Raw genomic sequence first — 25534 nt, 5'->3', positions numbered from 1 at the left:
TGCCATATATTAAATTGCAGATAATAAGCGATATCATATGGTATTTGCCTTTCTCTTTCTGACTTACTTCACTTGGTATGAGAATCTCTAGTTCTATCCATTTTGCTGCAAATGGTATTATTTTTTTCTTTTTATGGCTGAGTAGTATTCCTTTGGGTGTATGTACCATATCTTCTTAATCCATTCCTCTGTAATGGACACTTAGGATGTTTCCATGTCTTGGCTATTGTGAAATGGTGCTGCAATGAACATAGGGGTGCATGTACCTTTTTCAATGAAAATTTTGCCTGTATATATGCCCAGGAGTGGGATTGCTGGATCATACAGTAGTTGTATATCTAGTTTTCTGAGGAAACTTCATACAGTTTTCCATAGTGGTTGTAGCAATTTACATTCCCACCAACAGTGTAGGAGGGTTGCCTATTCTCCACACCTGCACCAAATTTGTTATTGTAGACTTACTAAAGATGGCCACTCTGACTGGTGTGAAGTGGTACCTCATTGTAGTTTTGATTTTCATTTCTCTAATAATTAGTAATGTTGAGCATTTTTTCCATGTGTCTGTTGGCCGTCTGTATGTCTTTTTTGGAGAAATGTCTGTTCAGGTCTTCCACCCATTTTTTAATTGGGTTTTTCATTTTTGTTTTTGTTTTTTTGCTGTTGGGTTTTATGAGTTGTATATTTTGGAGATTAAGCCCTTGTTGGTTGCATTGTTTGAAACTATTTTCTCCCACCCCATAAGCTTTTTTTAATTGTTTCCTTTGTTGTGCAAATGCTTGTCAATTTGATTAGGTCCTATTGGTTCATTTTTGTTTTTATTTCTATTGCAGTGGGAGACTGACCTAAGAAAACATTTGTATGGTTCATGTCAGAGAATGTTTTGCCTATATTCTCCTCTAGAAGTTTTGTGGTGTCTTGTCTTATGTTTAGGTCTTTAAGCCATTTTGAGTTTGTTTTGGTGCATGGTGTGAGGATGCGTTCTAGTTTCATTCCTTTGCATGCAGCTGTCCAGTTTTCCCAGCACCACTTGCTGAAGATACTGTTTTTTTTTCTCATTTATGTTCTTGCTTCCTTTGTTGAAGATTAATTGATCATAGGAATCTGGGTTTATATCTAGGTTCTCTATTCTGTTCCATTGGTCTGTATGTCTTTTTTTGTACCAGTACCACACTGTCTTGATTACTGCAGCTTTGTAATATTGCCTGAACTCTTTGGGAGTTATGACTCCTGCTTGGTTTTTATTCCTCAGGATTGCTTTGGCAATTCTAAGTCTTTTTTGGTTTCATATAAGTTTTTGGATTATTTGTTTTAGTTCTGTGAAAAATGTCATGGGTAATTTGATAGGGATTACACTGATTACCTGATTGCTTTAGGTAGTATGGCCATTTTAATGATATTAATTCTTCCAATCCAGGAGCATGGCGTAGCTTTCCATTTTTTTTTGAATCCTCTTTAATTTCCTTGACTAATGTTTTCTATAGTTGTAAGTGTATATGTCTTTTGCCTCCTTGCTTAGGTTTGTTCTAGCCTATCACTATCTTTTGATTGGAGTGTTCAGTCCTTTGACATTTAAGATAATTATTGATAAATATGTATTTAACACCATTAAACCTTGTTTTCTCATTGATTCTGTTTTTCCTTTGTTCCTTTCTTTTTTTTTTTTTTTTGGTTGGATGACTTCCTTTTATTTTATTATGTCCTCTTTTTTTTAGATTTTGTGAATGTATTATTTAGTTTTTATGTGTGGTTGCTCAGGTATGTTAACCCTCCCTATATCTTTTTTTTGTAGAAAATAATTTATTTTTTTATTTTTTTTTTTAAATTTTATTTTCCCACAGTACAGCAAGGGGATCAAGTTATCCTCACATGTGCACATTTTCCCCCCACCTTTTTTTCTGTTGCAACATGAGTATCTGGACATAGTTCTCAATGCTACTCAGCAGGATCTCCTTGTAAATCTATTCTAAGTTGTGTCTGATAACCCCAAGCTCCCGATCCCTCCCACATCCCTCTCTATATCTACTTGCTTTATCCTGATAGTCATCATACAGGCTCAAAAATATTCTAAAAAAAAAAAAAGAGCCTGGAATTTTCTTACTTTGCTCTTCCACATTTTATGATTATGGAGTACTTTTTTTAACATCTTCATGTTTATCCTTTTCCTGTTCCTTGTGTTTATCGTCACTTTTACAATAGTTTTTTTCTTTTTAGATCTATATACTGGCTTACTTAAGTGATTACAATTGTGATTTCCACCATCATATTTCTTCTTTTTTATTTTGAGGATCCCTTTCAATATTTCTTTTAGAATGCATTTAATATTGCTGTATTCTTTTAGTTTTTGTTTGTTGGAGAAAGTCTTTATTTATTTTTCTGTTTTAAATGACATTCTTGCTGGGTAGAGTAATCTAGGCCTCAAATTTTTCACTTTTAGAACTTTGCATATATCTTGCCACTCTCTCCTGGTCTGTAGTGTTTCTGTAGAGAAATCTGTTGATCACCTTATGGTGGTTCCCTTGGAATTAACTCTTTGTTTTTCTCTTGCTGCCTTTAGCATCCTTTCTTTAACTTTTTTTAATCATATATATATATATATTTTTCCTACTGTATAGCATGGTGACCCAGTTACATGTACATGTATATATTCTTTTTTTCTCACATTACGTGTTCCATCATAAGTGACTACACAGAGTTCCCAGTGCTACACAGCAGGACCCCATTGCTAATCCATTCCAAAGGCAACATTCTGCATCTATTTACCCCAAGCTCCCAGTCCCTCCCACTATCTCCCCTTCCCCCTTGGCAACCACAAGTCTATTCTCCAAGTCCATGATCTTCTATTCGGTGGAAAGTTTCTTTTGTGCCACATGTTAGATTCCAGATATAAGTGGTATCATATGGTATTTGTCTTTATCTTTCTGACTTGCTTCTCTAGTTCCATCCATGTTGCTGCAAATGGCATTATTTTGTTCTTTTTATGACTGAGTAGTATTCCATTGTGTATATATATATATACCACAACTTCTTAATTCATTCATCTGTCAGTGGACATTTAGGGTGTTTCCATGTCTTGGCTATTGTGAATAGTGCTGCAATGAACATACAGGTGCATGTGTCATTTTTAAGGAGAGTTTTGTCCAGATATATGCCCAAGAATGGGATTGCTGGGTCATATGGTAGTTGTATGTATAGTTTTCTAAGATACCTCCATACTGTTCTCCATAGTGGTTGTACCAGCTTACATTCCCACCAACAGTGCAGGAGGGTTCCCTTTTCTCCACACCCCCTCCAGCATTTGTTATTTGTGGACTCAATAATGATGGCCATTCTCTCTGCTGTAAGGTGGTATCTCATGGTAGTTTTGATTTGCATTTCTCTAATAATCAGGGATGTTGAGCATTGTTTCAAGTGCTCGTTGGCCATCTGTATATCTTCCTTGGAGAAATGTCTATTCAGGTCCTTTATCCATCTTTCAATTGGGTTGTTGGCTTTTTTGCTATTGAGCTATATAAGTTATTTCTTTATTTTAGAGATTAGGCCCTTGTCAGTTGCATCATTTGAAACTATTTTCTCCCAATCTGTAAGTTGTCTTTTTGTTTCCTTTGGGTTTCCTTTGCTATGCAAAAGCTTGTCCATTTGATTAGGTCCCATTGGTTTATTTTTGCTCTTATTTCTGTTGCCTTGGGAGACTGACCTGAGAAAACATTTGTAAGGTTGATATCAGAGAATGTTTTGCCTATGTTCTCTTTCAGGAGTTTGATGGTATCTTCTCTTATATTTAAGTCTTTTAGCCATTTTGAGTTTATTTCGGTACATGGTGTGAGGATGTGTTGTAGTTTCATTGATTTTCATGCAGCCCAGGTTTCCCAGCAATACTTGCTGAAAAGTCTGTCTTTTCTCATTTTATATTCTCACCTCCTTTCTCAAACATTAATTGATTGTAGGTGTCGGGGTTTATTTCTGGATTCTCTATTCTGTTCCATTGGTCTATCTGTTTTGGTACCAGTTCCACACTGTTTTGATGACTGTGACTTTGTAATATTGCTTGAAGTCTGGAAGAGAGATGCCTCCTGCTTGGTTTTTGTTCTTCAGTATTGCTTTGGCAATTCTGGGTCTTTTGTGGTTCCATATAAATTTTTGGATTGTTTGTTCTAGTTCTGTGAAAAATGTCATGGGTAATTTGATAGGGATTGCATTGAATCTGTAGATTGCTTTGGGTTTCCACTTGTGCAGACTATCTTCTTCCATCCTCCCATTTTCAGTGTATATGTGTCCCTAGGACTGAAGTGGGTCTCTGGTAGACAGCATATATACAGGTTTTGTTTTTGTATCCATTAAGCCAGCCCATGTCTTTTGGTTGCAGCATTTAGTCCATTTACATTTAAGGTAATTATTATTATTATTTCTTCTGCTTTATTAAGGGCCACACCTGTGGCATATGGAGGTTCCCAGGCTAGGGGTCAAATTGTAGCTACAGCTGCTGGCCTAGGCCACAGCCACAGCAATGCAGGATCCAAGCTGAATCTGTGAACTACACCACAAATCATGGCAAAACCAAATCCCTGACCCACTGTGCAAGGCCAGGGACCAAACCCACATCCTCATGGATGCTAGTCAGATTCATTTCCACTGTGACATAATGGGAACTCCATTTAAGGTAATTATTGATATGTATGTTCTTATTGACATTTTGGTAATTGTTTGTTTTTGTTGGTCTTTTTTCTTCCCTTCTTCTCTTGTGATTTAATGACTATCTTTAGTGTTGTGTTTTGATTCCTTTTTCTTATTTGTGTGTATCTACTGCAGATTTGTTTGTTCACAGTTACCACGAGGCTTTGATATAGGAGTCTATATATACACAAGATTGTTTTCAGTTGTTAGTCTCTTAACAGGAAATGCATTTCCCATATCCTGCATTTGTACCTTCCTTACAATTGCTGGTTTTGATGACATATTTTTCTGTGAGTCATTCCTACCTTTACTATGTTTGCCTTTACTGATGAGCCTTCTCATTTGTAATTTTCTTTTTTATAGTTGTTGCCTTTACTTTTCTACCTAGAGAAGTGCTTTATTTTATTTATTTTACTGGGCATAGCATGCAGATTTTTAAAAATTTTTTAGCGTGATTGATTTACAATATTCCATCAACTTCTACTGTACAGCAAAGTGACCCAGTTTTACATGTATGTGTATATATATGTATATATACACACACATTCTTTTTCTCACATTATCCTCCATTGTATTCCATCACAAGTGATTAGATCTATATTTCCCTGTATTATATAGCAGGATCTCATTGCCCGTTCACTCCAAATGCAACAGTTTTCATCTACTAACTCCAATCCATCCTACTCCATTTCCCTCACCCTAGCAAACATGAGTCTATCCTACATGTCCATGATCTTTCCTGTTTTGTGCCATATATTAGACTCCACATATAAGTGATGTCATATGGTGTCTTTCTGACATTTCAGTTCCATCCATGTTGCTGCAAATGACATTTTTGTCCTTTTTATGGCTGAGTAGTATTCCATTGTATATATGTACCACATAGTCCTAATCCATTCATCTGTTGATGGGGATTTAGGTTTGTTTCCATGTCTTGGCTATTGTAAATGTGCTGTGGTGAACATACTGGTGTGTGTATCTCTTTCAATGAAAGTTTTGTCCAGATATACGCTCAGGAGTAGGATTACTGCATCACATGGTAGTTCTATATTTAGTTTTCTGTTTACCACAGTGGTTGTACCAATTTACATCCCCACCAAGAGCGTAGGAAGTTTCCCTTTTGTCCACATCCCTTGCAGCATTTGTTATTTGTTGACTTGTTAATGATGGCCACTCTGTGAAGTGGTTCCACATTGCAGTTATGATTTTCTTTTCTTTAATAATTAGTAATGTTGAGAATTTTTTTCTTGTGTCTGTTGGCCATCTGTATGTCTTCTTTGGAGAAATGTCTATATTTTCTGCCATTTTTCAATTAGGTTGTTTTTTTGTTGTTATTGAGTCGTACGAGTTGTTTGTATATTTTGGAGATTGAACCTTTGTTGGTTGAGTCATTTGAAAAAATTATCTCCCATTTTATGTGTTGTCTTTTCATTTTTTTAATGGTTTCCTTTGCTCTGCAGAAGCTTTTGAGTTTAATTAGGTCCCATTGCTTTATGTGTGCTTTATTATCTTTATTCTAGGAGGTGGATCAAAACAAGATATTGCTGTGATTTATGTCAAAGGGCATTCTGCCTGTGTTTTCCTCTAGGAGTTTTAGAGTATCTGGACTTATATTTAGGCCTTTATTCATTTTGAGTTTATTTTTGTGTATTGTATTAGAAAATGTTCTAATTTCATTCTCTTATATGCAGTTGTCCAGTTTTCCCAGCACCGTTTATTAAAGAGACTATCTTTCCTCCACTGTATGTTTTTGCTTCTTTGTCATAGATTAATTGACCATTGGTGTTTGGGTTTATTTCTGGGCTTTCTAGCCTGTTCCATTAATGTATATTTCTGCTTTTTTTTTTTTTGCCAGTACCATACTTTTTAATGACTGTAGCTTTGTAGTAGAGTCTGAAGTCAGGGAACCTGAGTCCTTCAGTTCCATTTTTTCTGTTCCATATTGTTTTGGCTATTCGAAATCTTTTGTGTTTCCATACAAAATTTCTCTTTCTGATTTTTCATTTTTAGTATATAAAAATGCAGTTGAATTTTGTATATTAACTTTGTATCCTATGACTTTACCAAATTCATTGATTTGTCCTTTTAAGGTTGTTAGCAGTTGCCTTATATACTGTGGTGAACCTATGTTGGGTGTGTAGATATTTAAAATTATTATATCCTCTTCTGAATTGATCCTTTGATCATTATGTAGTGACCTTCCTTGTCTCTTAAAATATTCTTCATTTTAAAATCTATTTTGTCTGATATGAGTATTGCTACTCCAGCTTTCCTTTGATTCCTGTTTGCATGAAATATTATCTTCCATTCTCTCACTTTCAATTTGTATGTGTCCCTCAAAGTGAAGTGGGTCCCTTGAAGACAGAATATATGTGGATGTTGTTTTTGTATCCATTCAGCCAGTCTATGTCTTTTGGTTAGGGCATTTAGTCCATTTACATTTAAAGTAATTATTGATATGTATGTTCTTATCTCCATTTTATTAACTGTCTTAGATTTGTTTTTTGTTGCTCTTTTTTCTTCGCTTCTCTTGTTCTCTCCTCTTGTGGTTTGATGACTATTGTTAGTGTTGTATTTGAGTTGATTTTTCTTGTTTGTGTGTGTATCAATTGTAGATTTTTGTTTTGCAGTTGCCCTGAAGTTTTGATATGAGCCTATATATATATATGAAATTGTTTTAAGTTGTTGGTCCCTTACTTGCATGTGCATCTCTAGTGTCCTGCATTTGTACCTTCCTCATCTCACAATTTCTGATTTTAGTAGCATGTTTGTGTATGGATGATTTCCTACCTTTATTGTATATATCCCTTCAATGGTGATCCTTGTCATTGTAGTATTTTCGTTTCTAGTTGTGGCCTTTTCTTTTCTGCCTAGAGAACTTCCTTTAGTATTTGTCATAAACCTGGTTTAGTGGTGCTGAATTCTCTTAGCTTTTGCTTATTTGTGAAGCTTTTGATTTCTCCTTCAAGTCTGAATGAGAGCCTTGCTGGGTAAAGTATCTTGGTTGGAGGTTTTTTTTCCTTTCATCACGTTAAGTATATCATGCCACTCTCTTCTGGCCTGCAGAGTTTCTGCTGGAAAATCTGCAAATAACCTTATTGGGGTTCCCTTGTACGTTATTTGTGTCTTTTCCCTAGCTGCTTTCAGTATTTTCCCTGTGTCTATAATTTTAGTCAGTTTGATTAATATGTGTCTCAGGGTGTTCCTCCTTAGGTTTATTTTATATGGTACTCATTGTGCTTCCTGGATTTGAGTGAGTGGTTCCCTTCCCATGTTAGGGAAGTTTTTGGCTATTATCTCTTCGAGTATCTTTTCTGTCCCTTTCTCTCTCTCTTCTCCTTCTGGGACCCCTATAATATGGATGTTGGTGCATTTAATGTTGTCCCAGAGTTCTTAGAGACTCTTCATTTATTTTCAATCTTTTTTCTCTTTTTTGCTCCACATTTGTGATTTTCACTAATCTGTCCTCCACCTCACTTACTCATTCTTCTGTTTCCTGTATTCTGCTATTGGCTGTTTCTAATGAATTTTTTAGTTCAGTTATTGTATTTTGCATCTTTTCTTGCTTAAGTTTTATATCTTGTATCTCTTTGATCAGTATTTCCTATAAGTTATCCGTATTTGCCTCGTTTCTTTGCCATGTCTTGCATCATCTTCAGCATCAACCATCTAAAGTCTTTTTCCTGGAGGCTGAGAATCCTCTGATCACTTAGCTGTTTTTCTGTTTTTTTTTTCTTTATCCCTTATCTGAGTTATAGTTCTCTGTCTTTTCATTTTTATAGGTTTCTGGTGTGGTGACCTTTTTACAGATAATAGAGTTGTAGCCTCTCTTACTTCTGGTGTCTGCCCCCCTGTGGCTGAAGTTGGTTTGGGGGCTTGCTATAGGCTTCCTGATGGGAGGGACTGATGCCTGCCCACTGGTAGGTGGAGCTGATTCCTATCCCTCTGGTGGGTGGGGCTTTGTCTCTGGGTGAGATTAGAGGAGGCTGTGTGCGGGGGTGGGGGGTGGGGGGGTGTCTTTAGGTGGCCTGTTTACTGATGGGTGGGGCTGTGATCCCACCTGGATTGTTGCTTTGGCCTGGGGCTTCTCAGCACTGATAGGTGGGGCCAGATTTTCCCAAAATGTCCATCCCCAGAGGAATGTATGCTGATGAATATTCCCAAGAGCTTTGGTTCCAATGCCTTTCCCCCACAGCAAGCCACATGCATTCCATTTTCCCAGCAGGTTCTCCAAAAACTGCAGTCAGGTCTGACCCAGATTCCTATGGAGACTTTGCTTTGCCCTGGGACCCAGTGCACATGAAAGTCTGTGTGTGCTGTTTAAGAATGGGGTTTCTGTTTCCCCCAGTCCTGTGGACCTTCTGCACACAAGCCCCACTGGCCTTCAGTGCCAGATGACCCGGGGGCTCTTTCTCCCAATGCCAGATCCCCAGGCATTGGGACTTGACTTGACATGCGGCTCAGAACTCTCACTCCTGTAGGTGAATCTCTGTGACAGTTACTTTCCAGTCTGTGGGTCTTCCAACCCAGGAGGTATGGGGTTGCTTATATCACATAATTGCCCCCCCACCTCTTAATGTGGCCTCCTCTCTTTGTCTTCTGGAGTAGGATATCTTTTTGTAAGTTTCTGGTCCATTTGGTGTAGATTGCTCAGCATTTGGTTGTTTTTAGGAGAGAAGTTGAGCTCCAGTCCTTCTATTCTGCCATCTTATTAATCCCGTCTCCTCATGAAGCATTTGAGAACATCCTGGGTCTTGTTCATGATCTTAGTGGGAATTCTTTCAGCTTTTCACTGTTGAGAATGATGTTAGCTGTGGGTTTGTCATAAATGGTTTTTTATTATATTAAGGTAGTTCCAGTCTATGCCCAATCCCTGGAGAGTTTTTATCAGGAATGGGTGTTGAATTTTGTCAAGTTTTTTCCTGCATCTATCAAGATAATCATATATGTTGATATGGCTTATCACATTGATAGATTTGCAGATATTGAAGAATCCTTGCATCCCTAGAATAAATCCTATTTGATCATGGTGTATGATCTTTTTAATATATATTTGTGTGTGGTTTGCTAATGTTCTTTTGAGCATTTTTGCGTCTATGTTCATCAGTGATATTGGCCTGTAATTTTCTTTTTTTTTTTTTGTGGTATCTTTGTCTGGTTTTGGTATCACGGTATTGGTGGCTTCATAGAATGAGCTTGGGAGTGTTCCTTCCTCTGCAATTTTCTGGAAAATTTTCAGAAGACATGTTAACCCTTCTCTGAATATTTGGTACAACTCAGCTGTGAAGCCATTAGGTCCTGGACTTTTGCTATTTGGAAGTTTTTAAAGTCACATTTTCAATTTTAGCACTTGTGATTGGTCTATTCACATTTTCTTTTTCTTCCTGGTTCAGTCTTGGTAGGTTGTGCCTTTGTAAGAATCTGTCCATTTCTTCTAGGTTGTCCATTTCATTGACACACAGTTGCTCATAGTGGTCTCTCATGATGCTTTTTGTTTCTGTGGTGTCAGTTGTAACTTCTCCTTTTTCATTTCTAATTTTATTGATTTGAACCCTCTCCCTTTTTTTCTTCATGAGTCTGGCTCAAAGTTTGTCAATTTTGTTGGTCTTTTCAAGGAACTAACTTTTGGTTTAATTGATTTCTCAATTTTTTTGGTCTCTATGTTATTAATTCCTGCTCTTAATCTTTATGATTTCTTTCCTTCTACTAATTTTGGTTTTGTCTGTTCTTCCTTCTCTAGATGTTTAAGGTGTAATGTTAGGTTGTTTATTTGAGTTATTTTCTTCCCTTAGACAAGAGTGTATTGCTATAAACGTCCCTCTCAGAACTGCTTTTGCTGTGTCCCATAGGTTTTGGGTTGTTGTATCTTCATTGTCATTTGTCACATATACATTTTAATTTCCTCTTTGATTTCTTCAACAATCCATTGGTTGTTTAGTCTCATATTGTTTAGCTTCCATGAGTTTGTTTTTCTTGCTTTTTTCTTGTAGTTGATTTCTAGTCTCATATAACATTGTAATCAGAGAAAATGCTTGAAATAATTTCTATTTTTAAAAATTTACTGTGGCTTGATCTGTGCCCAAGATGTGATCAATACTGGAGAATGTTCCATGTGCACTTGAGAAGAAAGTATATTCTGCTGCTTTGGGGTGAAAAGTTCTATAGATAACAGTTAAGTCTATTTGGTCTAGTGTGACATTTAAGGCCTGTGTTTCCTTTCCTTGTTGATTTTCTGTCTGGATGATCTGTCCTTTTCTGTAGGTGGGGTGTTAACATTCCCCACTATTATTGCATTACTGTCAATTTCCCCATTTAGGGCTGATAGTAGTTGCCTTATATATTGTGCTGCTACTATGTTGGGTGCATATATATTTACAATTGTTATTTCTTCCTCTTGTATTGATCATTTGATCATTATTTAATGTCCTTAATCTCTTGTGACCGTCTTTATTTTAAAATCTATTTTGTCTGATATGAGTATTGCTACTTCTGCTTTTATATAAATTCCATGCATGTAAATTTTCTTCTATCCCCTCACTTTAAGTCTCTGTGTGTCCTTAGATTTGAGGTGGATCTCCTGTAGACAGCATATATATGGGTCTTGCTTTTGAATCCATTCAGCTAGTTGTCTTCTTTTAGTTGGAGCATGTAATCTATTTGCATTTAATGTAATTCTTCATAATGATTTTTATTTTTTTCCCATTGTAGCCAGTTTACAGTGTTCTTATGGATAAGTATGTACTTATTGTCATTTACTTAAAAAAATTTTTTTTTGTATTGATAATTTGGGTCTTTTTTCTTCCCTTCCTTATTTTGTTGTCTTCTCTTGTGATTTGCTAACCATGTTTGGTGTTTGGCCTGGTTTTTCTTTTTTATGTGTTTGACCATTATAGTTATTTGATTAGCGGTTCCCCTTATGTTTTGATATATCCATCTATATGATTATAGAATTGTTTCTGCCTGCTGATCTCTTAATTTCAAATGCCTTTTCAATGCTCTGCATTTGTCCTCTCCTCTTTTCGTGCTTGCTAGTTTAGATATCATATTTATCAATAGGTGGTTTCCTACTTTTAAATTATCTTTGCCTTTACCAGTGAGATTTTTCGTTTTTAATATTCTTATTGCTAATTGTGGTTTTTCCTTTTCTGCTTAGAGAAGTTCCTTTAGTGGTTAATGTAGAGATGGCTTGGAGGTGCGGAAGACTCTTAGCTTTTGCTTCTCTGTGAAGCTTTTGATCTCTACATCAAATGTGAATGAGAGCTTTGCTGGGTAGTGTATTCTTGGTTCTAGATTCCTCCTTTTCATCACCTCAAATATATTTTGCCATTCCCTTCTGGCTTGTAGAGGTTCTAATGAAAGATCAGCTGTTATCCTTATGGGAATTCCCTTATGTGTGATGTTGCTTTTCCCTTTTGGCTCTTAATATTTTTTCTTTGAAGTTAGGTTTTGTCAATTTGATTAGTACGTGACTTGCTCTATTTCTTCTGGGGTTTATTTTGTATGGAATTCTCTGTGCCTCTTCCACGTGAGTGAGTGTTCCTTTCCCATATTGGTGAAATTTTCAGTTATAATCTCTTCCAATTTTTTCTCTGGCCTTTTTTTCTCTCTCTCTTCTCCTTCTCAAACGCCTATGATATGAATGTTGGTACGTTTAATGTTGTCCCAGAGGTCTCTTAGACTGTCCTATGTTTGTTTTTATTCTTTTGTGTTTACTCTTTTCGGTAGCAGTGATGTCTACCATTCACTTATTTGTTCTTCTGCCTCTGTGACCTTGCTACTGGTTCCTTCTAGATTATTTTCTATTTCAGCTATTGCACTATTCATTTTACTCTTTAAATCCTTTAGCTCTTTGTTATAAACATTTCTTTTAGGTTCTCGATCTGTTTCTCCATTCTTTTTCCAAGATCTTGCATCATCTTTATAATCATCACTCTGAATTCTTTTTCTTGACAGTTTGTATGTAAATGTTGAAGCAGGTGCCCAGTCTTGGTGTTCTCAGGGGTAGGAGTGGTTCACATGTGCCTAGAGCATATGTTGGTAGTAATGGTATCACACCTCTTCTCCTATAGTTGGGTGGCTGCTAAGGATAGGGATAGGGTCTGTAAGGTGGGTGGCAGTATTTCATCATTCACAGGATTGCTTTTGTAGCTTGCAGGGGTAGCAGTATCTCTTACAGGCCCTCCTGCTAGCAGGTAGCTTTGAGGGTTTTTGTTTGTTTGTGTTTGTTTGTTTGTTTGTTTTTTTAGCTTGCGATGCCAGCAGTTTCTCCTACCACCTCTCTCTTTGCTGGGTAGGCTCCAGGGACTGCTCTCTGTAGATATAGGAGCAGACGCTGCTGTTCTGCCAGCACTCCCCTTGCTTGGCCACTCTATGGATCTCTCTCTAAAATCTCAGGGGTGGGGGGGCTTCTCCCTAATTGTTGCTCACAGGTTCTCTCTGCAGCTACAGGATGTGTATTTCTGGTGGTCCCTTCCCCTGCCTTGCTGCTGGTAGGAGTGCTCTCTGTAGGCCTGCAGATCAGAATGTGGATTAATGGGCCTCCCCTTGCTGCCTTGGTGGGGAAAAAGTGCCACTGATGTGAGCCTTGGCAGGGCCACTCCCTGTATTTTGTGCTTTTCTCCTGTTGGGCACCCCACAGCTCTGTTGGTAGGTGGGCCCTGGTGGCCTTCTGGTGGGAATGGACTCTGCTGCCAGCAGCTCTTCTGGTGCTGCCCCACTGGTGTGAGCCTCTGCAGATTCTCTAGGTAAAGCTGAGACACCTGTGTTTTCCCTGCTCAAGCAGGTCACTGATTTTTCAGGGAGTGGGCACTCCCCCCAGCAGCTTTTCTGGTGCTGCCCCACTGGCATGACCCTCTGAAGATTCTCTGGGCAGAGCCAAGGCTCATGTGTTTTCCCTGATCTCTCTGGGGATGCATGCCACCACCACTGGCAGCTCTTCTGGCACGTTGGGCTCCATTAGTGCAGCTCCACCAGCAGGAACTGGGAATTTGTATTATCCCCCCAGGCAGTTGCTTCACCTGGTCTAAGAAGTCTGTAGCCCCATGGGTGGGGCTGCTTCCCAGCCATTGATGGACAGCCACTACAACCAAGTTGTCCCCCCTGCCCACCCCATGTCCTGCAGTAAGTGTCCTGCTGGTTGAGAAAGCAGGTGTAGGGAAAAAGGCTGTACTGGTGGATCCCACCCTTTCCTTCTGGCACCCCCAAACAATGGTGTCTAGCCTCTAAACCCAACTTGGTTGCCTCTGCTTAGATGCTGTCCATTGTGGTTGCCCTATGCCCTAGTCCCTCCAGGCTGTTTCTGCACAGCCAACCCTGGTTTTTTCCCCCACGTAAAAACCCCAGCTCTCTCTTTGGGTCTGATCTCTGAGGCCAAAGTTTAATTCCCAACTCCTGTTGGCACCCACCTACAGTTCCCATTGCCCGTAGCACTGACCATTTGTGGAAGATTGCCTCCTTTTTAACTGCTTCACGCCATTCGTCTAGAGCTCCTCCTCCATTTTTGTCTTATCTCTTCACTGGTGGGGGAAATTCCTGGGGTGCAGGAACTATTCTTTTCAGCTCCCTCCTGGAGAGAAGGTCTTGTCTCGTTTCTTTTCACTTCTTTTTCTCTTGTTCTTGTTTTTTCTTCTTTCTTACATCCTATCTGGTTTTATAATGTTTTTCTTGTTCTATCATAATCTTGAGGTCTGTTGTCAGTTTTCACAAATTTTCTGTGTGACTAGTTCTACATGTAGTTGTATTATTCTCAATGTATTTGTGGGAGTAGGTGAGACTTACATCCTGCTACTTTGCCATATTAGACCTCCATGTTCTAGAGAAGTTCTTTAATATTCTAAAGCTGGTTTGGTGGTGCTGAATTCTCTTAGCTTTTGCTTGGCTGTAAAGCTTTTGATATCTCCTTCAAATATGAATGAGAGCCTGCTGGGTAGGGTATTCTTGGCTAGAGGTTTTTTCCTTTCATCACTTTAAGTATATTGTGCCATTTCCTTCTGGACTGCAGAGTTAACTGCTGAAAAATCACCTCATAACCTTATTGGGGTTCTCTTATATGTTATTTGTTCCTTTTCCCCAGCTTCCTCAGTATTTCCTCTTTGTCTTTATTTTTGGTCAGGTCGATTAATGTGTCTTGGGGTGTTTCTCCTTAGGTTTATTTTATGTGGTATTCGTTGTGCTTCCTAGATTTGAGTGAGTGATTCCTTTCCCATGTCAGGGAAGTTTTTGGCTATTATCTTTTCACATATTTTCTCTACCCCTTTCTCTCTCCTCTTTCTGGCATCCCTCTACCAATGTTGGTACATTTGATGTTGTCCCAGAGTTCTCTTAGACTATCATTTTTCTTTTCACTTTTTTCCTTTATTCTGTTCCATGTAAGTGAATTATACCTGTCTGTCTTCCACCTCACTTTCTCATTTTTTGCCTCCTCTATTCTATTTGTTCCCTCTAGTGAATTTTTTTATTTCTGTTATTGTATTTTTCGTCTTTACTTGTTTAATCTTTAAATCTTCTATTTGGTAAATGTTTCTTGTAATTTATCAATCTTTGCCTCCAGTTTTTTTCCCCCAAGATTTGGAATCATCCTTATAAAGTCTTTTTCATGTAAGTTGCTTATGTCCACTTCACTTAGCTGTTCTTCTGGAATTTTGTCTTGTTCCTTCATCTGGCTCATATTTCTCTGATGTTTCATTTTGTCTAGCTTTTTGTGGGCTACAGGTTTGTAGCCTCTCTTGCTTCTGGTGTCTGCCCCCTTGTCAGGGAAGTTGATACAGATGCTTGTGGCAGGCTTCCTGATGAGAGGAACTAGTGCCTGCCCACTGGTCAGTGGACCTGAGTCTTATCCCTGTGGTGGGTGGGGCTTTGACTCTGGGTGTGATTAGAGGGAGCTTTGTGCCTGGGAGGGTTTTAGGAAGCCTGTTTGCTGATGGGTGGTGCTGTGTTCCCACCCTGTTTGCTGTTTGGCCTGGGGCTTCTCAGCACTCATGGTGGAGCCAGATTCTTCCACTATGGTGGCCTTTAGGGGAATTTGTGCTATGGTTATTCCCTGATGGTTATTCTATGCCTCCAATGTTCTGCCCCCACAGTGAGACACAGCAGACCCTTGTTTTCCCAGGAGACCTTCCAAGAACCAGAGGTAGGTCTGACTCAGATTCAGATGGAGTCCCTGCTTTGCCCTGGGACCTAGTGCACATTAAACCCAGCATACACCCTCCCAAGAGTGGGATCTCTGTCCCCCCCTGCCCCGCATCCTGTGCAGCTCCTGTGCATAAGCTCCACTTTCAATCGGGGCTCCTCCTCCCAAGGCCAGACTTCCCAGGCTGGGGAACATGATGTGGGGTTCAGAACTCACAATCCTGTGGGGGAGCCTCTGCAATATAGTTACTTTCCAGTCCTGGATCATCCTCTCTGTGGGTGTGGGATTTCTTATATCATGAAATTGCCCCTCCTACCATCTCAGTGTGGCTTCTTGTTCTGGAGTGTAGGATATCTTCTTTGGTAGCTTCCAGTCTATTTTGTTGATGGTTATTCAGATAGTTGTAGTCTTGGTGTTTTCATGAGAGGTGGTGAGCTTGAGTCCCTCTACTCTGCCATCATAAGTTTTGATCATACCTACATATGATTGGTTATGAAGATGACAGAATGAAATAGGTCAAGATATTTAATTCTTAGTTCTTAACTGTAAAAATCAATTTGAAAACTGCTAAAGAATGATATTGCTGGAGTTCCTGTCATGGCTCAGTGAAAACAATCTTACTAGTATCCATGAGGATGCAGGTTCGATCCCTGGTCTTGCTCAGTGGGTTTAGGATCTGGAGTTGCCTTGAGCTGTGGTGTAGGTTGCAGACACAGCTTGGATCTGGCATTGCTGTAGTATAGGCCAGCGGCTACAGCTCCAATTCAACTCCTAGCCTGGGAACCTCCATATGCCATGGGTGTGGCCCTAAAAGACCAAAAAAAAAAAAAGTAGAAGAATGATATTGTGATTATATATTTGGTGTATGTCCTAGTTTCTGGCACAGAGCCCTTAAAATCATTGGCATTTCCTAAGTGATAAGAGCAAAAAAAAGGTGTCTTTTTTTTTTTTTCTTTTTGTCATTTGCCATTTCTAGGGCTGCTCCTGTGGCATATGGAGGTTCCCAGGCTAGGGGTCCAATCGGGGCTGTAGCCACCGGCCTACACCAGAGCCACAGCAACATGGGATTCAAGCCGTGCCTGCAACCTACATCACAGCTCATGGCAACACCGGATCCTTAACCCACTGAGCAAGGCCAGGGATCGAACCTGCAACCTTATGGTTCCTAGTTGGATTCGTTAACCACTGAGCCACGATGGGAACTCCCAAAAGGTGTCTTTCTTATGTTAATAGGATGATATCTGGATTCCATCTAAGGATGGTTGCCAAGAGAACAAACCATGTGATTAAAGGGTTACAGCTCCTTTTTCTCTGGGGAGAGGAGCAGAGAGGGGCTGGAGACTGAGTTCAATCACCAATGGTCAATTAATTTAATTAATCTATTTAATGAAGCCTCCATAAAATTCAAAGGATGGGGTTTTGAGAGCTTCCAGGTTTTAGGCCACCCAAACACTTTTTTGTGCCACTATTCTGCATCCCCAAACTCATAAGGACAGTAGCTCTTTTGAGAACTGAGTCGAATTAGAGGACATCCCACTGGTGTCAGAGAATTGGATGTGTGGGGAAATTCCTGCAACGTAAATTGGAAATTATTGACCAATTTGTCTAAAAATTCTAGCATAAAAATAGTAATAATCGCTTCTCTGCAAACACTCTTGCTCCTTTGACTTCCTTCCTTCTGCTGTACTTACCTAACAAAATCCTAGTCCTGGTTACCTGTAATTACCCATTCATGTAAACCTGCATCCAAGTAGCTCAACATGGTCAAGGAACACAGTCATGCTGCTGGGTGCTCAGACATAGCCTCTGAGCTCAGTCACGGCCTGACCCTTTTGTGCTTCTCCAGTACATGTGCCGTACTTGATAAGACAACTGTTTACTCACCTGTAGTAATTTATACCTTTCTCAAACTCTCTCACTGTCTTTTTAGGAAGGTAGGGTAAAAAGTGTCCATTTTGCTACATAGCCCAGGAAACTGACTTACAGAGGTTAATATACTTGTTGGTGTCAGAGCCAGTACTAGGGAGCCTCAGAGGAGATAAACTTCCTATCACTGAAGTAGGACAGTATACCTGGGGATGTTACATAGGAGATTCAAGTATTTCGTGGGAGATTAGAAGAGATGGCCTTTAAGTCCTCTTCTAACTCCCCAAGATTGTAGGATTCCATGTTGCTTTCTATAATCTATCAAAAATGTCTTGCAGAAACTTTATCTTCAATCACAGTGTTAACAATGTTACAGTACATCTTTAACCATCTCTTTAAAGTTATTACATGTAACCCAGTGACAGTTTAAGATTGTTACAAAATTATCCCTTTTCTCCTCTTTTTCCTTCTTTCCCTCCCCAGTATCACAATATGATGAAACAAAACAAATGCCATCTGACTCCATATCACCTTCTCTTTCCCCTTAGCTGTGTAAGCCAAGTTTCTTTTATTCATTCCTTTTTAAAATTAAAAAAATTTTTTTGTCTTTTTAGGGCCACACCCCCGGCATTTGGAGGTTCCCAGGCTAGGGGTCGAATTGGAGCTGTAGTCACTGGCCTATACCACAGCCACAGAAATATGGGATCCAAGCCTTGTCTGTGACCTAGACCACAGCTCACGGCAACACCGGATCCTTAACCCACTGAGTAAGGCCAGGGATCGAACTTCTGTCCTCATGGATGCTAGTCAGATTCATTTCTGTGGAGCCACAATGAGAATTCTGAGCCAAGTTTCTTCAGAGGGGTTTTCACTTACTCTTAAGTTTCACCTCACTTCTCTGGAGTATAGCTTTTGCTGCTGCCATTTACCCTGACCCTGCTTTTGCTAAGACTGATTTCTAATTGTCAAAGCAAATGGACATTTTTCATTATTTCCCTTTTCTCATCTCTACAGCACTTGATCTTGTTGGATGCTGCTCTCTTTGAAATGCTCTTTTTCCACAACATCATGCTTTTTGGGACCTATAACTATAACTCTCATTCTCATTCAAGCCCTGCTTTCCCTTAAGTGTTGGTGTCCTCTAAGTCTGTGTACAACCCTATTCCTTGTTTTTATCTACATAGCCTCGGCTTTATTTTTCTCGTGTGCCATATACCAGACCCTTATGTTTAACTGCCTTTATTATTCCAGAGAAACTTTAATTTCAGCCTGTCTGAAATCACAGGCATCTTTTGCCCACTCTTCATTTTCTTTCATGTTCCACACATATTTGTCACCAACTCCCACCAGTTCTGCATTTTCACTCTTTATTTCCTCATTTCCATTCCTCATCAGAACCAATTAAATAAGTCTCGAATTGGTCTTGTGGTTAGTCAGGTCTATATCTTTTCTGAACAAATTGTGGCCAATATGCTGACTTTAAAAATTTTAAAACCTAATCATGCTATTTATTACCTGCTCCAAAGTCTAGAGGATCAAGCTGAATTTCTTATTAAGCATCCCAGGCTGTCTGTAGCGTAAAAGGTATGGGTTTCAACATTTCCTGGTTATATGTGTGTGTGTCTGGGGGAATCACAAAGAGGATACTTCAGGTTCTTCATCTGAGTGGCTGAAGTTGGTTAAACATGTTAAAATTATACTACAAGGTAGGTGCACAAGAAATGACTGCTCTCTTATTATGCTCCATGATTCTACAGGATTACACTGAGCTCTCTGGATGCAGCTGATCTGCTCTTTCCTGAACGTCGTTTCAGCTTGTGCCTTACATAGCCTCACCTTGGGTCTGTCTAGTTAATTCCTACTCATCTTTCAATACTATACTTGGGTACCACTTTCATATCCTGCTTAGGTAGCTTGACACCTTGGGTAGGTAGTCATCACTTAGGCAGAAATCACTTCCTCCTCTCTGCTCCCACTGTACACTCCATAAATCTGATTTATGGCCCTTCTGATATTGCTGTTTTTAAAAAAAGTTCGGTTCTGAACTATTTCTGTAAGTATATGTTTAGCTCCTGGGGGACAGGCATTCATCATCTTTGTATGCCCCTTATCTAGGATGTCACCTGCAGGAGGTGTAATCATCAAATCCATGGTAACAAATGTTCAAGTTATGAGATAAGTATAAACTAGGGGCAAAAGTTAGCCTATAGCTATATCTTCTGATATAAATATTAATCACTTTTTGTTGGAAAATTCAATCACTTAGTTGAAGAAAATATTCAAAGCAAGCATTTTATAAAAGCTTTTTTTTTTTTCCCCCCAGGATAATTTCAAAAACACACTACCAGCTATGCCTACTCATATGCAATGGTTTATTCCCTGAAGATTTTTGTGAGGATTAAATGAGGCAGTCTTTCTACTTGCCCCTTAGCACAGTGCCTAACACACAACAATCATTTTAAAAGTTGGCCTTTAACATTATTATAATCATTCATAGATCATGTATTTGCATTTTTATTGTTCACCAGGTTCTTCTAAAATTTGCATTACCTAATCAGCTAAATTTGGCACTCTTGGAAATTGATGCACTCTTTCAGGCCAAGGTGGGCTGAAAACTTGAAGGAACAAGGGTCTCGCCAACGTAGGATAGTGGTAGGTTGAGTCCTTGTTCATGTATCAATATTAAATTGCCTACTTAGAAAACTAAGAAGCTGGGTTAATAATACTGAGCATAGATGCTGTACTAGAAATTCTAGGTCCTCAACTATCAGAATCATTTTTAAAGACACTATAAATAAGTTGCAGTGTTTTATACACTTGAAAGCCCATAATTTCCACAAGTGTTTTCATTCTAGCCTTGTAAAATTAGAGAACGCAGTTCATAGTTATATACAGTAATGAAGCAAATGAATAGGTTATAACATTATTTCCCTATCTTGATTTTGTTATTATTGAAGTAAAATAATTTGATATTTTATGACTGTATGTAGTAAAACTTTTTCTGGCAAGTCTTACCTGTAATTTTAAAGTGTTCAAAAATTAAAACTTGCTAGAAAAAAAGAAAAACATTGTTTGTTCTAACAAAATTTATTATGCAGTAATTACAAAGGTTAAAGACTTCCATCTCAAATAAAAATAACTGTTATAATTACACACATAATATAGTACCTTACTGAGTGATTCCAATAAATACCACAGGAAATACAGTGTACTTTCACTTGGAGAGACAAATACTTTCTCACTCACAGTGTGTGACACAGGAAAGCCCGTTCACATAATGATCTGTATAAGGTCATGCTCTCAGTAACAGTCCACACAGAGCTGTGCCAACACAATTCTTTCAGAATGTGAAGTACCGGGCAAACCACTCCTGGCGCTGGGGATCTGGAGAAGCCGCCGGGGAAGCTTCACTCTGAGGAGGACTGAATTCATAAAAAGAGAGACATGTAACCCAGCAATAAGCTGTTTTGCCAAATGAAGGGAAAAGCACATAAATCATCAGGGCAGGTGACCACGACTGGTACCCTACATAGGAAGATGCGTTTTAAAGATATGCTACTTCCTCTATGCTAGACTGTGTTCTCCACTCCATGAGAGTGCAGCAGCAGCTGGGATGAAGTCCGTTAAGGAGGAGCCACATTACAACCATTACCAAAAAACAAACAAACAAAAAATCAAACAGTTGAGGAAAATAACGTGACCTTCTTTGGATAAAAAAGTTCAGGAGGAACTGTGGGAAATAAGAGAGAACAAGATAACATTCTTCTCGTTCAGCACCTTTTCTTTTTTTAGTTAAAATTTTAGACTCCGACACAAGCATTTCTTACAGAATGTGTCCTTAAATATAACTAAGTTAGGTAACTACAGTATAGTTTTTTTCCATATGTATATTTATATTAAACTTCATAATTCCGTAAGCAAATACTCTAGGGGAAAGGAGTGTATTAAAAAGCCAATTTCCCCTCCATTTAATAGTTATATAATTTATATTTATCTTAATTCTAACTAAAGAGTCTTTGGGCTAGTTAAGAAAATAAAAGAATCCCTACCGTCTTTGGGGGAAATTACAAGGCACGCAACAATGTGTAATGGAAAATCCACTGGTCATGTTCCTTGAGCCCATGCACATGCATCTTACTGATACCTGAACATACCCATGCACAGGGGGAAATAAGCAACACAGAATATTTAGCAGGAGACACATTCAAAGGTGTATTTGACTACTTTTCATTCTTGCTATTTTTTTTCTATTAAAAATAATGTCATTAACTGGTCATTAATCACTTAGCCTAGAAAAATAACCGTCTGCTTGTAAGATTATTATTAGTGACACTGAGATTTAGTAAGAATAGTCAAAAAATTCTTAAACGGCACAAAATCAGTTATAGTAAAGTAAGCATAAGATGACAGTACTTCCTGACTTTATTTAATGGATAAACAACTGGATTTTATTCAAATCTTACTTGTTAATACATTTAGTCAAGAACTCTGAGATAACTTAAAATTGGAATGTTAATTATAGAAAATTATTTTTTCTTCTAAATTTCCTACTTACTTTTATCATTAAGTCCCCAGACCTTAAGTATTTTTTATTTTGGCAATAAGCACATATATTTATAAAAAAGGGAAAAATAAGCATATAAGAATAAGAAAGAAAAACAACTTAATAAATACAAAAATTCTGAAGTTCTGCAATAAGGATGGATGATTAATGAAAAATTGATAATTCTAAAAATGAAGCAAGTTTATAAATGTTAAAATTTTAAGAATATGAATTACATTAGCACCTCTGAAGCATTTAGAAAATTGACTGACAAGAAAATAGAAAAAATCTTTTTTAACAGTCAAAAAGTTCTCTAGAGAGGTAATAAATATATTTTGCAAATATTTCACAGTAAAATTTCTTTTCCTAGGCTGTTATTAAAGGAGTAGATGTCTGCAATAGAAGAAGGTAAATTTCTCAAGTTAAAAAAGAAAAGAAATCACTGGTGAGACGGGGCTCACCTCAAAAATGTCTTGGGCTCTTTGGGTGGCACTGGCTGTGGAAGTGGTTTGCTGCTGTTGAACTCAATATCGTGGACTGGAGAATTAGGAATGGGATCCAGGCGGTTAGGATGTCCATTGCCCACTCCACCAGATTCCAGAGCACTTAGATTGGGAACACTCACAAACCTGTTTGTTGGTGATTTATCATTCTTCTTCTTTTGCTGCATTAAAAATAATACATGTGAGGATGGTCCCTGCATAAGGACGAATGAGAAAACAGGAACTGTAGAAGATATAAATTTGGCATGGGAAAATTTTGAAAGCTTGATGTTAAATTGGGATGTTAAAATGAAGCAGTGTTACCCAAAGTGTGGTCTGGGGATCTTTGGAGGTGCTCTTTAGCTACATGGAATCCTCAAAGACAGACATGCTGCTAGGACAGAAAGAATGAGGGAGAAATGTTAAGGGATTGTTCACAGGGAGGGGAGAAGGGGATGGAAAGAAGGTCAAGGGTAGAGATACTGGAAGGGAAAGAGGAGATCTTGCGGATATCATGAGGGTAAATGGGTTTAGGCTAAAATTAGGAGAAGGTGAAAAGTTAACAATTTTAAAAGAGAGTTCCGTGAACTTTAGCCATCTGTCAAAGGGAGGCAGTCCTTGCCTGGAAAATAAAAGGAATGAGACAATGCTTGGCAAAGTAGTTTGAAACAAAGCTCACATTCCTACCTAAGACTTAGAGCTGACCTAAAGAAATAATTTGCTTTAAATTCATTGCACCATCTCTCTGAAAAAGGAAAATTAAATCTGCATACTTAAGTCTCATTTACCAATTAGTTCACTATTGGCTCACAATCTTAAAAATTTTAAAGTTATAAAACAAAAGCAATCAACATTTTCATCTTTTGATATTTAGCATTAATAGATGAAAAGAGCAATACAAATGCAGAGTATTAAAATCTGTCTGCTTTCAAATCATTAACTTTAGTCTCTATTTTACTCACATCTGTGGAACCAACAAGCATCATCTTGCTACGTGGAACAAAAATGAATATGTATGATAATTTGAATATTCCTTGTACTAATGAAGTGCATGCTAATTTTATGAAATAATTTTTTTTGCAAAACGATTCCAGAGTTTGAAAACAATTCTAAATAGAAAAGATGGTGCTTTTCCTCTATTTATAATGATCTATCTAGACATTGTTCTCTATATGATGTTTTCCCTGCATCACAAAGTCTCTGAAAAAAAAGCCTATTTTGCATAATTACAAAAAGGAACAATAATACCTTTTTCAAAACTATTTGTGAAAACTGGATCACTATTAGGAGTCAAAATTTACAAAGTTTATCTTTTGCATCTTCTTATTGTAGTCATGAGAGGGCATAATTAAACCTACTTCTGCTTTCTATTTAAGAAATCAAAATGATCACTGGTAAAGTTTACAGTAATAGTTTTGTGGCTAAAAATGTAATTCCAATAAAATAAGTAAAAAGAAAAGATTTCTAACCTTGTTTCAGCAAGTCTTATAATCTAGTTTTTAATTAAAAGCTTATTTCACCCTAAATAATGAACTGAAAAAATGTAATTAACTATACTCATTCATTCACCAATTATTTGGGAGGCTTCTATGTGTCAGGCACTATTTCAGGCTCTGGAGAGACAGCTATAGGCTTCCCTACTTTAGTCATTACATTTTACAAATCATTTAAGTCATTCTATTTAAAAAAAAATTAAGTTTAATGTTTGGAGCACTTTAACTTGTGAAGGAAGTATAGATTCCATCTTTATAACAGAGAAGTTTTGTGAATGTTAAAAGCAGACATTTTTATGGCTAAGGGCCTAAGAGAAATTAGATGTGATGTTCAATTTAATTAAATTTGAATAAAAAAACCACTTTCACTTAGCACTTTTACTTCTACTACTGATTTCTGCTAAAAGATAGATATATAATCCCTATTAAGCAATATATGTAAACTTTTATTACCTTGTTCCCTAGAATAATCTGTAAAAGCTTACAGAAAACAGAATTTTGCAAATGAACAAATATTTGTTGAATGCCCACTATACCCATAGCACTACGGTGGGAGCCACAGGAAGCTGGGATACAAAGCTGTATAAGACTGAGCCATGTCCATTTCATTTGTCTACAAGATTCCTCCATCTGTCCTAAGACAGCAACAAAGTGTAAGAATAGGTCATGTTCACTCTTAATCATTAAGGAAGGTTAGGTAAGACAGAGAAGTAAGGCCTTTGTTTCTCTGAAGTTTAGTAGGCAATAAAATACATGTCCAGCCCAAGACCCATTAAAATGACAGGCCTTAACTCAGGGAGAGCTGTTAGATATACAGGGCTTGGAGCAGATTTTAGGACCCCATAGGGGATAGTGAACACTAAGGAAATGACGAGAAATTATCTTGAGATTCAGAAGTTAAGTTTTTTGTTTAAGAGATATGAAAAACAAAAATGAAATAATCATGGTTTTATAATATTCATAAAATATTGTTTTAAGGAATATGAATTTTCAACAAATGAGTATTATTAGCATCTTATTCTAAAAATGAGTACATAAAGAATTCAATTCATAGATTTTAGTGCTAAATTATTTAGGAAAACATTTTTAAGCTTTATATCCTATGCTGCTCTAAATATTTTATAAAAGTTTTAACCAAGTTTTAAACCACATTCCTATTTTACAATGTTTACAGCACATACCTTAGTCAGTGGATTAATAACACCAACAGTAGGACTTGAGTTAAACACTTTGTTGAAGTTAGTTTCTCGATTGATCAATTCCAGCTGATAAAATTTATTATCCTCCTATTTAAAAGAATTACAAACATTTCTTAAATATTTTCTCCTGGATATTTAAAAACTTAATTGTA

General features: G+C 37.7%; 1 protein-coding gene across 1 annotated transcript in view; it reads right to left on the bottom strand.

The window, feature by feature from the left end:
• Positions 1–20736: 20736 nt before the first annotated feature.
• FAM184A (family with sequence similarity 184 member A) overlaps positions 20737–25534 on the bottom strand; it is a 108135-nt gene continuing 103337 nt past the window's right edge. Inside the window, exons 16-18 of the mRNA XM_047759581.1 lie at positions 25365–25469; positions 22670–22872; positions 20737–21087 (exon numbers count right to left, since the gene is read on the bottom strand). Of these exons, the coding sequence (XP_047615537.1) occupies positions 21006–21087; positions 22670–22872; positions 25365–25469 (390 nt within the window). The 3' untranslated portion in view covers positions 20737–21005. The remainder of the gene's footprint in view (positions 21088–22669; positions 22873–25364; positions 25470–25534) is intronic.

The sequence above is a fragment of the Phacochoerus africanus genome, chromosome 2 (assembly GCF_016906955.1).
Source record: "Phacochoerus africanus isolate WHEZ1 chromosome 2, ROS_Pafr_v1, whole genome shotgun sequence".
Classification (NCBI taxonomy): domain Eukaryota; kingdom Metazoa; phylum Chordata; class Mammalia; order Artiodactyla; family Suidae; genus Phacochoerus; species Phacochoerus africanus.
The sequence above is the reverse complement of the archived record's forward strand: the minus strand, read 5'-3'. Positions and strand labels throughout refer to the sequence as shown.